This window comes from Amblyomma mixtum, chromosome 1 (genome assembly GCF_055824585.1).
Source record: "Amblyomma mixtum isolate Tamu chromosome 1, ASM5582458v1, whole genome shotgun sequence".
Taxonomy (NCBI): domain Eukaryota; kingdom Metazoa; phylum Arthropoda; class Arachnida; order Ixodida; family Ixodidae; genus Amblyomma; species Amblyomma mixtum.
This window is the reverse complement of record NC_143012.1, coordinates 18,191,596-18,205,287: the sequence shown is the minus strand read 5'-3', so window position 1 is coordinate 18,205,287 and position 13,692 is coordinate 18,191,596. Positions and strand designations below refer to the sequence as shown.

At 43.4% G+C, this 13,692-nt stretch overlaps 1 protein-coding gene across 1 annotated transcript in view; it reads right to left on the bottom strand.

The window, feature by feature from the left end:
• LOC149365620 (phospholipid-transporting ATPase ABCA1-like) overlaps positions 1 to 13,692 on the bottom strand; it is a 58,212-nt gene that overhangs the window by 15,184 nt on the left and 29,336 nt on the right. Inside the window, exons 23-30 of the mRNA XM_089544667.1 lie at positions 12,407 to 12,497; positions 10,649 to 10,848; positions 9,753 to 9,810; positions 8,826 to 8,966; positions 5,691 to 5,723; positions 3,198 to 3,346; positions 1,730 to 1,857; positions 1,291 to 1,389 (exon numbers count right to left, since the gene is read on the bottom strand). Of these exons, the coding sequence (XP_089400793.1) occupies positions 1,291 to 1,389; positions 1,730 to 1,857; positions 3,198 to 3,346; positions 5,691 to 5,723; positions 8,826 to 8,966; positions 9,753 to 9,810; positions 10,649 to 10,848; positions 12,407 to 12,497 (899 nt within the window). The remainder of the gene's footprint in view (positions 1 to 1,290; positions 1,390 to 1,729; positions 1,858 to 3,197; positions 3,347 to 5,690; positions 5,724 to 8,825; positions 8,967 to 9,752; positions 9,811 to 10,648; positions 10,849 to 12,406; positions 12,498 to 13,692) is intronic.

Sequence of the window (13,692 nt, the reverse complement as noted above, 5' to 3'; positions counted from 1 at the left end):
CTGGCTAAGCCTGGTCAGTTGCGTTAGCTGCGAAACTTTTCGAGTCGTGCAGCGCGTTCTTCTGCTGTCTCTCGAGCACGTTGTCTCTTCCTAGCTTGGTCTTGTCACTGTTGCTTAACTTTAGCGCTTTCCATAACGACAAGATTCCACCAAGGCGAAGCACACGTCCCAGGTAGCACCGAAACATTGCGATAATGTTACATTTTTGTTGCGCTCAAATGTTATTTCAATGTCCTTAATGTCCTCTTTTTCTGATGTTTTTGTAATATTACATATAAATGTTCGAATAACTTTCCCCAAACATTCATGAAACATGTAAACAACATAAATGGAACTTTCTCGAAAATGGTGAAGCAGCCCCGCACAAGCATGCAGGCCTGCCAGTGGTGACGGCACACAACTTACAACACTTTGCAAAAACCAACAACAAGAGCGACACCTTCTCCACTAAACTACAGCACAGCAACTCGTATTCACTCACCTCCAAACGAATATCATGCCGCTGAGCTTATATACTCGCTACTGCGGGATGTCCCATGAGTGACAGTGGGGAATGGGTAATAACTAAAGTTTTGTGACCAAATAATGGGGCTCTTCATGTAATCTATGGCGAGCACTATCTAAGAGATGTGGTTACAAGGCACTGTTAGTTGAAAAACATCTTTACTCTAAGAACAGTGAGAAAATGTCTGGAAATCCGTGCTATAGTTGCGACTCTAACATTATAATAAAATAATCAACGTTTGTTTAGAATGTGAAAGTAACGTTTCCTATGTAACTGATGACATTATATGTTAATTTTTTAATGTTAATGTAAAGTTACTATGCAACATGTAACATTACTCCAATTTACATAACATTTTTATAACACTATCCTAATGTTCGGTGCTACCTGGGACATATACCTCCGCGAAGAGCCACCTCCTCACTCTCTACCTCGGCGGAGAGCACGCATCTGGCGGGAGCAAGCGACTACACGCGCGGCAGCGGCGCGGCGCCGACGGCGCCACCTGGCGGAGCTCGGCTGAAACGGCTGCTAGGCAACGGCTGTTCAAGGCCATTCGTGTCTACCGGCCACTGGCTACACGACGAGGCGAAAACCTGGCGTAGTGTTGCTAACGCAACAAAATAAAGCGGTGCACAGCTCTCTAAGCTCACTGACTTAGCGAGTGTGACCTGTCTACTCCTGACCTCCCGGCAAAGTCTTCTGTTTCCAATCGCGAAGAAGATATGTTAATGTGTTTATCTTGAGAAACACACACGTAGTTAGGGCCTCTAAAAGAGCCCCACCTGAGAGGTTCTCCCTTGATGCAACGGGCTCCCAAGCCTGTTCGAGAGAGGAGGCTGTCCGTGTACTTCTGGGCCAATGGGCTAGAGGTGTCTTCAGAGCTGGAACAAGAGACTCGCGAAATAAGTTCAGCCATTCAGGTACGCCTCTAACACGAAGACAACATAAGGTTGCTTGAACCCTCAATATCATATTACATGCACTGCTCGTAAACAAATTTACTGTGCTTGCTTCACAGATTTTAAAAGTCAATGCAAACAGATGTAGAAAGCAACACTTTCAAGCTCAGAAAGGCCAATAACTTCAGCTGTGCGAGAATAGGTGATCAAGTGCAGGACTAAGCTACTGCCTAAGAATAAGCTATGATATTGCCAACTAAGCTGGCTATACTACAAAGTAGCATGCATAAAGCCCAGCATGTGAAAACGCCTGTTGTCTCACCCATAAAAAATGTAGTTTGGTGGGCCATACACCCATGGCGTCAGTTCCAGTGGCGGTTCTTCAGACATCGGTGGAATCAGTAACGTGAACAGCAGCGCCAACAGCACAAACAGGGCAGGTAGGATTATCTGATAGGGCAATGATATAAGAATAGAGAAAATATGGTGTTACCATGCAGAAGTCACCACAGCGATGCAAATTGCAAGGGATTCACCATGACTCTAGTATTAGGACAATTTAAGCATACTAAAATGAGAAAGAATAAGAAACAGCATGGGTAAAATAAAAAATTTTTTACCTGGAGAATTTTTCACTACTTTTCCATACCGTGTATACACACTTTTTTAAAGGATCATTAGGGCCAACTCCACCCAATTATTGTCCTTAGTAAATATTTACAGCATGGCTTTGGCTATGTTGATGTTTGTTTATGAGCACAAATATTTATTGTTGAGAAAACTGGATTCAAATTTGGAATACATTATTCTCCCCACCACTGGATCCAAACTCGTGACGCCAATACCAAAAATGAACGTGTGAACACCGTTTGGATGTGAATGGCAGTTTAGCCTAGCTTTTGACAGGCCAAATTCTATTTGCCCACACATATTTTAAAAGAAAGCACACCTCTTCAACCTCTATGCTATGTTGTGTAATTTGTTCATACCGTATGCCTTTTTGCCAACTTTCTCAGCATTATTTCATGCATGCACAGTTGTCCACACATTTTTCTAGAGTGTTCGAATGACATACGTTGTTGTGCATTTATGACATTCGCCACTGTCTGGCATGGCAGGCTTGAAGTAGCTTCTAAAGAACGGTATGAGGAGCTAAATACAATTCATGGATATGTACAGCCCCTGTCAAAAGTATACAGTCCAAGGGGTTTGCTTCTAAGCTGTTTAGTGGAGTTCGCTAGCACATCTAGCAGTCCAAAGCTTGGGAGGATTGAGGACGCAAAGCGATACCTCTTTTGAGAGATCACGGTCGCTGAGGGTGCATAGCAAGACATACAGCAAACCGCTTGGGCCATATACTTTAGATAGGGGATGTACATGCACAATAAAGTCAAGTTTCAAGCCCTAGGCCACTTGTAAATGATACAAGTACACTCCTCAATGCTCTGTTCAAGTGTTCCAGATGGGTGTGTGGACAACTGCACTTACTTCTGCTACTAACATGTCGTGGTAACAAACCAACCTATGGTTGTGTTAAAAGGCACTGATTGACTGACCAGTCTTCACTGAATAAATAAATAACTGATAAATTGGCCGGTCACTTGACTGATTTGACTAGTTCATTTGATTGATTTGCTGAAGAAGAGCCAGGATGAATAAATGAATAAGTGATGCAATGTAAAACAAGCAAACAAGTAAGTAGGTGATTAAGAGTGAGTGGGCAGGTCAACAATTCTCTAAATGGGCTGATGCACACATGACATAACTGCACTGCACTGGAAACTGCGCACCTCGCAGAACAGCCCCTTGTAGTTGCGTGTATTCCGCATGAAGCGCCGCCGATACATGGCTGCCAGCTGGCGGCGATGAAGCAGGGGACCCACGGCCACTTTCTTGACAATGGGTGGTGCGGGAAGGTCGCTGTCACCATTTGCACCTCCTGGTAAACGTGTAGAGGGGGGGGGGTGCAGAAGTCAAGCAGAAACACATGTATATATGTAAGTGCTGCTGAGGACAGTGGCGGACTTGTGCAGATTTGTGCTTACATGCCCCAGGTCAGCTGAAGTGCTCGCAGGGACTATAACTGGGGAAGAACAGACAGACACCAAGACATTCCTTTTGTTTTCAGTTTCCGTGGTCCCTTCCATAAAAGAGTTGCGGTGATCAAACTGAGTGGAATAGGTTGCAGGTATTCCTATGTAATTAGCAAAACAGTTTATCACAGGTAAAATAATGCATACAAGCCACTGTGACATCGCATCTAGCCTAGCCTAACCCTGCATTGCCTTATCTTGCCTAGCCTACCCTGGTCTTAAACCAGGTTAGGCAGAATAAAGTTCCTGAGCCACTATGAAACTGCGTTGTAACATGAACAAGTCTGACCTGACCTGACCTGACCTGACCTGACCTGACCTAACCTTGTCTTTAGCTGCCGCAGTGGCTCAGTGGTTATGGTGCTCGACTGCTGACCCGAAAGACGCGGGTTCGATCCCGGCCGCGGCGGTTGAATTTCTTTGGAGGAGAAATTCTAGAGGCCCGTGTGCTGTGCGATGTCAGTGCGCGTTAAAGAACCCCAGGTGGTCGAAATTTCCGGAGCCCTCCACTACGGCGTCTCTCATAGCCTTAGTCGCTTTGGGACGTTAAACCCCATAAACCAAACCAAACCTAACCTGGTCTTTGCCGTGTAACTTCAGCAGACTGCACTACAATCTGAGCTAGCCTAGCCTTGCCTTGCACCGACTTGCCTTAACTTAACCTTGCCTAGCCTTTCTTAGTAAGCCCGGCCTACTCCAACTAATATTGTCACATACCTTAGAATGTCTAATACTTTGCATACAAAAGCAATAATACCATGTTTCTTTCTTAGGTTGAATTTCTGTGGAGGAGAAATTCAAGCGGCCCGTGTACTGTGTGATGTCAGTGTACGTTAAAGAACCCCAGGTGGTCGAAGTGTCCGGTGCCCTTCACTACAGTGTCTCTCATAGCCTGAGCCGCTTTGGGACGTTAAACCCTCATAAACCAAACCAAATCTTTCTTAGGAAGACAGTCCTTTCAGGATTTTCTTGAATTGTCACTGTAACTGCTAAGTGAGCTAGAATACATCTGCTGCAGCTGGACTGATTGGACGACTACTGGCAGTGCTCATCGCTGCCGCTGAATCTGCTTTTGCATGGCAGTCGTGGGCCCAGCCCAAAATCAGTGCTTTTCAAGTTTGCCATGCCACTGGCTTCACAAGTGCTACCTACTGCATGTGAAGGAGCAAATTAGCGAACACCATACAGTTACTTCCAAATTTGAGTGATTAAACATGCATTTTTCAATACCTACTAACTTGCTTTCCTCTAGATGAATCAGCCTCCTTCCGGTGATTATTAAAGTTTCACGCAGAGTAGTGAATCCAGCTTTCTGGCAGGTTACCAGCTATACTGCTGCAATGGCTGCTCTTACATCCAGCATCAAAAGCTAGCGTAACACACAAGTTGCAAGGAGATATTAATTGCTGCCTACAGTGGGCCTATGGTACGAAACTTACAACTACACTACAGTGTTGTCATATTACAGTCATATTACCGTATTCATACATATATATATATATATATATATATATATATGAAAGAAGCCAACAGCCACAGAAACCAAGGGACACAAGGGATCCCACCGGCGGCATGTGGTTGTTTTTTCTTCTGCTTTTCTAATCAATTAGCTTTAAGCGATAACATATTCAGTAATATTCTAAATTGATCAACACCACAAAATAAATAAATAAATAAAAAAAAATCCCCAGTGTCCCTTGGTTTCTGTGGCTGTTGGCTTCTTTCATATTTATAATGAGCCCCTCATTCCCCTTCCCTTGTTTGCTTATATATATATTGCCATATTAGTCATTATTATTTTCAGCTTTAAGAACATGCTGCGAGAAAACTAATTTCCCTTTTTTTTTTTTCTTCAAGAATTACAAACTGCAAATATTTTATGCTGGGTAAATGCAGTAGTGCGCCCTTATATGAACTAGCTTGGATGGTGGGAAATCCAACTTCGCAAAATTTGTCTCTCCACACCACATTCCACTGTAGTCTAGGGGACCTGTTATGCAAGGCAATACCACCTTCACCTGAAGGGGTGGAGCTCACACTCTTCGAGTTTACACAAGACTCACACATAAACATGCGAAACCATGTGCTGTACCCGTGCAAACCAAGGACATGCAAATGCTTGACGGGGACGGCGAGAACGAAATGAAACAGTGCGAGATAAAGAAAAGTAACAAAAAAACCCGGACTCACTAGACATATCCGCTGCCAGGTGCTGCCTTGCGGCTGTGAGGTGGACACCAGCGACGCATGGAACAAGCGCATGGCAAGCAATATGGCAACAGTAAGCGACAGCAACAAACCCCCACCAACGCCCACTGCAGAGAGACGGGGGCCTCACTTGAGCAGGCTTAAGGGAGGGGGCCACTGCTTTTAAGCCATGAAAACCTCGAATAAAAAAATTGAATTTTAGAAAGCTCAAGGTATCACATCTATAGGGTCTTCCTAATTATATTCCGAACAACTTTCATCAAAAGCAGCGCAGAAGCGACTTTAAAAAATGTGTTTGTGACCGTAGGTAGCGAAAAATCGCCATAAAAATGCCAGTTTTCTCAAAAGTGTTTTTGACCTTGCTACCCTACTTGCAGAAAGCGTAGCAAAACAAATGGCTTCATAGGTCTGCATGCGGTTTGTTGCATTGTGTTCCTTGATAGATTCTTTAAGCAGTAACATTCCTAGATTTTTTAATTACTTCCTTACTCTTTTATTCCATCACTAATTTGACATGACGATAGTGAGTGCATTAAGAAACCGCGGGTATGACGTTCTGTGTAGAAAAATATGAGGCTATGTAGAAAATTATGAGGCTGCTAAAAAAATCTGGAGAATGTCAATACATCAACCATTCCTTTCAGTAAAAGTGACTGCAGACTCCTGTTATGTGCTGCTGTCACAACAGGCTCTCTGCAAGTTAGGTATAACAATGAAACATACAAAAATTTATAATGGCAGAACTACTCAAGATATCAAGGTGGTGAAATTTTGTGTTTAAGCATTCACTGGACTGTTAAATAAACGAAGCCAAAGTCAATTGCTCTGCACTAAAAAATTTAAAAAAATATTGCCTCCGAAAGCCGCGTTCCCCTTAAAGGGTCAATGCAGACAAACTGAAGCTGGTCTGCATTCTATTAACGAAGAGACCACTCTCATTAAAAACGGAGCATTTGTATGCTAGACCAAAAAAACGAAGTACAGGTGTTGTCATCACCGGCCGATTTTTTATTTGAACTAAGTACATCGACACCAATGGATTCCAGAGGCTATGCTACGCCACGATTCATTTCAAAACAACAGCAATCAGTCCGTCTCAGTTTAGACATAACGAGCTTGGATCAAGCGGCGAGAAAATTTTAAATTCAATTTTGTCAGCCATATAAATGTCTTTTGCTGGTGGAGTCTCCTGCACTGATTATGACCACTTCACAGACTAGAACATGCTCAAGTGAGGCCACCCGATCGATCTAACCATCACAACATGCCACCTTCCAGGCAACAACAAAACAAAAGTACAAAAAAAAGCTCCAAAACAAAAAGAAGCAACAGCACGTCTACGGCTACAAACAGCACAAAACACACTACAAGATCCATCATGCCACTGCAAACAGTCCTGAATTTCTTTCATTTATTTCCTAATTACTATTATTATCATTACTATTTTATTTTTTTTTCCCCATCATTTATTTTCTTGTTTAACATTCTGAGTACCTATCAGTTGCCGCCTGTGTCTTGGCCAATCCCCCGCAGTGGGTACACGCCATTATTTAGTGGACAACAACAACAACAACATACAGTCCCTAAGCCTTCTCCGTCTGTTAAATGGCACGATATGCGTCAATGTGACATGAACGAGAAAATACCTTCCACGCTGGCTTTTCGAGCCGAGACAGCCAAGGGCTTTGTTTCCGGGACATATAATGTGCGAGACTCTCTTGCGAGCACGCACACAGCAAAGCGAAACAACTATTGCAGCAAGCACACCATTTAGCAAAATAAATAGGACACACTGACGCTACATCACGTATCTCGACATCCTGTTGGGAACGTGCAATGTGATGCTCGTGCTGTCAATGCTGCTCCTAGGGGTGGTGACAATAGTAAACTAGAGCAATTTTCACACTACGAGAAACACTCAATTCACTCTGTCGCCAACAAAACAAAGCAAGTAGCTGCAGTGACTGCCTGCTTGTAGTGATGACTACTTGCTTCTAATCGGTAGAGGCTCAAGACGGAGTGTTTACAGCAGCATGTCCGCAGACCTTTCTCACATGACATCTTCTGTAGCACCAGCTCTTAGCAATGAATTCCATGTAAGCAGAATATAAATACAGCCCCTTCATGTCACGTGACAACATTTGCATTAAGCTGATAGGCTTCATCCATAACACCATGTCCAAAGAAGCAATGAAATGGGAAGAAGTGCATATTATCAACAAAAAAGTGGCCACTTCGTGTTTCAGTGATAGCTGTGATAGTTGTAATGAGCTATTACAGCTATCATATAGCTCATTAAGGGGGGCGTGCAGCAATTCATATTGTTTTTATTATTATTTATGCATGAAATATAACCAAACTAGGCAAACATAAGCAATTTTTTATGTTCATTTCAGAATTGAGAAATAAAAAATGCTGACCAGATTGGCCATTTTCTTTGAGTGTCCTCCCGAATAGCTGTTGCATTGCTCTAAGAGACTGGTACGATGCTTGTCATACCAAAATCACAGGCTTAACTATAGCCCATGAATGTCACACAGATGCAACATTTAGTGGCGGGTTTTGTGTGATGCCACAGTCATCCGTACTACTTACCTGGTCCATCTAAAACTAGCAGCATCATCTGTTGTTGTCTATGGCAGCACCAGACAAACAAAGTTGAATTTCACAGCATGATGAATAAAATTCAATTCGCTGCTGCGAGGGCCCGTTAGCTTCCCCATTTTTTATTTTTTGGCAGGTGTTTCACCTTTTCAGTAAAAAGTGGTACCACTGTTTACTTTTACACAGAGAACAGATGCATCAGCGCTTATTTGTGCTCACCCAAAGTAGTGTAATACAATTTATTTAGGATGAATCATGCAGGTGACTTTATCAGATTTGGCATCAGCCAAAACCCATGGCCAAATGCCAGCTCTGTGTAAAGCCTGACATCGAAAAGAAAGCTGGCAGTCAAGGAAAAAAGAAAAAAAAATTATTAACGCTTGTCACCATCTCCGATGCAACAGTCAGCATGAAAAAAAACGGAAGCTCACCCTAGTTCCTGTATAAAAAATTTCTAGCTGCCACACACACGCACGAACGCACACATAAAAAAATGAAGTTCATGGTACATACCTGCATCTTCCGGATCTGGTCTGACAGTCTTAGCAGATGTCCTTAGGGATAGGCACCAGATTCTCAGTGCGTCCAAGGTCTTTTGGAGCCTTGTCTTTGGTGGCCCGTCCACAGATTCGGGGCTCAGGATGGACAGGTCGCCTACGGAAAGGTACGATAGTCATATGAGGCCAAAAAAGTTTCACTCTAGGCCAGATAATGGAAGAAATACTCAAGACTCAAACCACACACTGATCAGCTTCATTTTACCCCCTGTTGCAAAAAACAAAAAACAAAAAAACCCATAGAGCCTTTCAAGCAGAGGCAGCACTGTCACTGGTAAACTAAATGGCGAATAGTGTGTGTACAAAACACTGCCGGACTACATGTTCAATTACTGTGTTAAAGTGTGAATGCTCTCAAATACCTGAAAACGCAATGATCTTTGAGATGCCGTGAAGAAAATAAAATTGTTGCAAAGTACATGCGAATGAAGGAAAAAGAACAGAAAAGCATTGTACTACAAGGCAAAACTACCTTTCTGATTCTACATTTATATGTTGCAATGTCACACCTTACAGTGAAGCACTGTGCAGCTGGGGCATTTATTATTACATTAAATAAATCCCTAGAGTGTTTAACCTTTCGAAGCTTCGCATAGAAAAGCTCTGATTTGAGAGCTTTAGTGTAAATTTCATTTGAAAAGGTTAGATTCACTGAAGGTATTTTAATGCATTGTTTTGTGGGTCTTTCATATCAAGCTTACCAAAGATTGCCTACATTTAAGCCCAGCTGTGAGCCAAACCACTTGCAAAATGTTGCTCTCTCTTCTACACACTACTAGAACATGTCTTTTAAGCTGGCAGATTACTGCCGAGGTAAAAAGCAGCACTTGAAAGCTGCATAGGTGAAAATACTACTTTAGTAAATAGAACTCTAAAGCCTTACCTTCACCATTTGGCTGGTTCCTGGCATTACTCTTGCCCTGAGTCACTCGCAGGAAAACCTTCAATAGAGAAAACAAAATTTTTAAGTGGAACAAACATTATCAACAATGTGCAACTGCTCAGTACCCTTTCATGCAGATGTTACATGCACAAGAGTAAGCCATCAGTGATTTCTACCTCGTACATTGTGCACTACTGCACAAACATTAAAGCAAGGTGGAAAACTTGAAAATGCAAAAAGACACAAGAAGGACAGGAACACAATTACCAGAGCTCTGTAACATGGGGGCAGAAAGCTGGGCGTCTCGGTTAAACTAAACTCAACGTTCATTTTCAGCCTTGTTCTTTAGCGCCAGTACCACGTCTTGCCATTTTTAAAGCAAACAACTACCCCAGCCATTGCAACCATGTCACAGAGCTGTGGTAATTGTGTCCCTGTCCTTATCCTGTTCTTATGTGATGCAAGTTTTACAGCATGATCCACCAACTTGCCAAGCTTAGACACTTGTAGAAAGCATGCAGCATGAATTTCGTACAAGCTGCCCATAGCAACTCACTGAGGTCACTGGGGTACATGTGAAGTTCAGTGCGGTCTAGCTTATTACGAAAATAAGATTCACAGAACTAGCGTATGAGCCCCCTGTTTATTTTAGTTGCAGCAACCTGTCAAAGCAAGTCACAACAAGAACATGAGCATTCCTACACAAAATTGTAATGCTGGCCTCCTCTACACCAACACAGAGACTAATCCACGTGCTTTGTTCCTCACCACAGCTTCCTGGCTTGAAAACCTGAACAAACATATAATTTTTTTTTTTTAATTGGAGGGGGGGGGGGGGGGGGGGAGAAAGGTACTGCAGCGACAAAAGCTTGTTTCGTCATAGAACAATGGCATACCTCCTCCAGTGTGGTATCCGAGATGCCATAACTGGTGATGCCAAGTTCTGTGAGATTGTCGTCAAGGTCTTTGCACAGGGACACAAAGCAGGGATACGTCTCTGGGCTCGCCGGAAGCCTGTACGACAAGTCGGCTCCCATGTCTGTGGCAAGCTCTGCCTTGGGAATGTGCCTCCGTATGAGCTTGTCAAGGACCTCAGCTGAGACGGCCAAAGTTAAAAGGAAAAAAAAAAGAAAGGAGCAATGGTTAATAAAGCACAAGGCACCTCTAACATAGGTTGATTAGGCGCACTGCAATTAAGAGAATCCTGCAACTTTAAATCCCGTGAAACATGGTGATTCGCCAGCTTTTCCCTGAGAAATTTAGGGCGTTTGCTGAAGAAAATAGCTGCATTTCGTTCCCATACTATAGGCACACTGTCTCTCCAGTGATACCCGAGACAGAAGCAATGACTGAACTTCTCGATGCAAAACAGGCACTTTCATGATAAGTAGTGTGATTGGTCATAACGCCAACAACACTTTACGTAACGCTATTTTGAAGCTTCATCATTTGAGCTTAGTTCTTAGTCAAACATGCCCTTCTTCTATTCTTTTCTTTCATGTGCACTTCATCAGCCTCCATCATAAAAAAACAATCCGTAACAAAGTAGTGAACATAATAAAGGTAAACACACTTCCCCTCAAAATGCAACACAAAGCACAATAATTTCTTGTGGATTTAATATGAAAACAATCATAACAAGCTGATATCAGCTCTTTTTAAACTTCACAATAATGAGGCTTAAAGGGATACTGAACCAAATTTTTGGAGCTGCTCTTTTGCATGTAAACAAGAGCTTGACTGCTAAAATTGATAAATATGACAAGCATTTTAGCGAAAAAGGCGGATAACACGCTTTTTTTCGCGATTTATTGCCGTATCGTTGCACCTGGTGGCCGCCTGTGGAAGCTGCGACTAGACGTCATAACACCCGCGCGCCCACCGTTCCCGCAGAAGCACGATTGCCATCGCTACTCGCGGCTTTTCCATGTCTGTCGTCTGCTCACGGCGTACACAGATATGTCAAAATGTTAATCGATGCTGTCTACATACCATAACCGTATGCACGCTTACGTCCGCTAAATGCAGGTACTTTTTCCGGACCTTGTGCCATTTCTAGCATTCTCGCTTTTAAAACAGAAGCGCGACGATGTTCAGACTAGTGGCGCCATCTGGTGGTTAGGAGGGGAAGCATTGTTGTCAACAAACCGACACCCCTCTTAGCCTAAAGGGGGCAGAATCGTCACTCTAAATAAAAAATAAAGCAAATTTATTACTCGTAAGTTTTCTTATGTGCAACAGGAGATGAAGCGAAAGACTAGTGGCCCATTTATGGCCAGTGAACGCGCTGAAGAAGCCAGTAACAACGACGCAACCAGTACGAAGCGACGTTTCATGCATCAAAGGGCGCCGCCATATTTGTCGCCGCGGGAGGGTGCCATGACGTCACGCTTGCCACCTCGCGCCGAGGGCTTGGCGCGAGGGGAGGGCTTGGCGCACGCTCATGAAACATCGAAAATAAAACCATCCGCTGAAAAATATGCGCAGTGACGACTAGATTTCGGTGTAATCACATTCCGAGAATCTATATTCAGCCTTTTTGTTCAATTTTCAGATTTTGCTTCAGTATCCCTTTAACAACAGCTACGGCGCTCTGCTGATCATAAGTGTTGGGGACTAAGAAAAAAAAAACAGAGGAATAAAACATAACATACTGGCTTCATCGCCGCAGCCACCTGCTACAAGTGAAGGAGAATCAGTATTTGTCGATGAAACACTGTTAGCTCCATCGGCTGGCTTGTGGGCCTGAAAAAGAAATCAGACAATGAAACCAAACAAACACATCAAGTGCAAATGTCACAAGAGCATGGCAACAATTTCAGACATCAAATACTACACAGATGACTACATAGGAACGTCAGACAAACTATCAGACTGATAAACACTGATAAACACTTCCCCTTACGCATGAAAATGCAGGGAAGCTGCCTTGCAGAGGTGCGCTAAGAATGTGGGAAGCTTTCTGGCGTCATGTTTTCTGCTGAGGAAGCAACATTGTGTCAGTTTTTTTTCTCTACCATGCCTCCAACAAGCCTTGCAGACGCTCTGCCAATACCATTGCGTGAAGTCGCCGTGGGTCATGGTCGCTGAAAAAGAGCGTCTTAACCCTTTGAAGGTTTTTGCCGTATATGTACGGCGGCGGTTTTCTGTCCCGCAAGGTCTTTGCCGTACGGGTACGGTTTCGATCTTCCGTTTGAAATTTTGCGCCAAAAGAACAATGCGTGCTCACTGGGGGGTGCTGCCACCTCTTAGGACTTACAAGAAGTGTTTGAATTTTGTGCTGCCTTCTTACGGAGATAAGCAGAACTTATGTCTAGCTTTAGCGCGGCGGCACAGACTGCGGTAACACCCCTTTTGTAGTTTTGGTTTCGCCGCGTGATCGCAACGGAGTCGCGCGAAATTTGAGCTTTCTTTTTGTCAGCACTATCTCGCAGGGGCTGCCGAAGTTGATTTCTATCTTTATTGGCGCTGCTCTTAGCTTGCTTATCACCGTTGCTCGCGAGGTATTCTCGCTCTCGGCGGCAAAGCGCCTACGCGGTTTCGATTCCGCCGCGGGATCGCAACGGGATCGCAACGGAGTCGCGCGAAACGTGTTTTCTCTTTGTGGGCACTGTTTTGCAGAGGCGGCGAAAGTTGATTTCTATCGTTATTGGTGCTGCTCTTAGCTTGCTTATCATCGTTGCTATTCTATTCTATTGAACATTTTCCAGTTGTGAGTGATGCTGTCACCAAAGTACTGTTCCTAATTTTTTTTTTACTATTTATTCTCGATTATATACATTTTGTAGATTCAAGATCCGCAATAAAGTAATTTGACCACCTGGGAAAGTTTTCTTCAAAATAATTCGACCCTCAAAGGGTTAACCGAAGGACATGTGAAACAGTTCATATTAAAGGGCAAATGAGCCTATGAAAAACCAATCCAATGTTATGACATTGT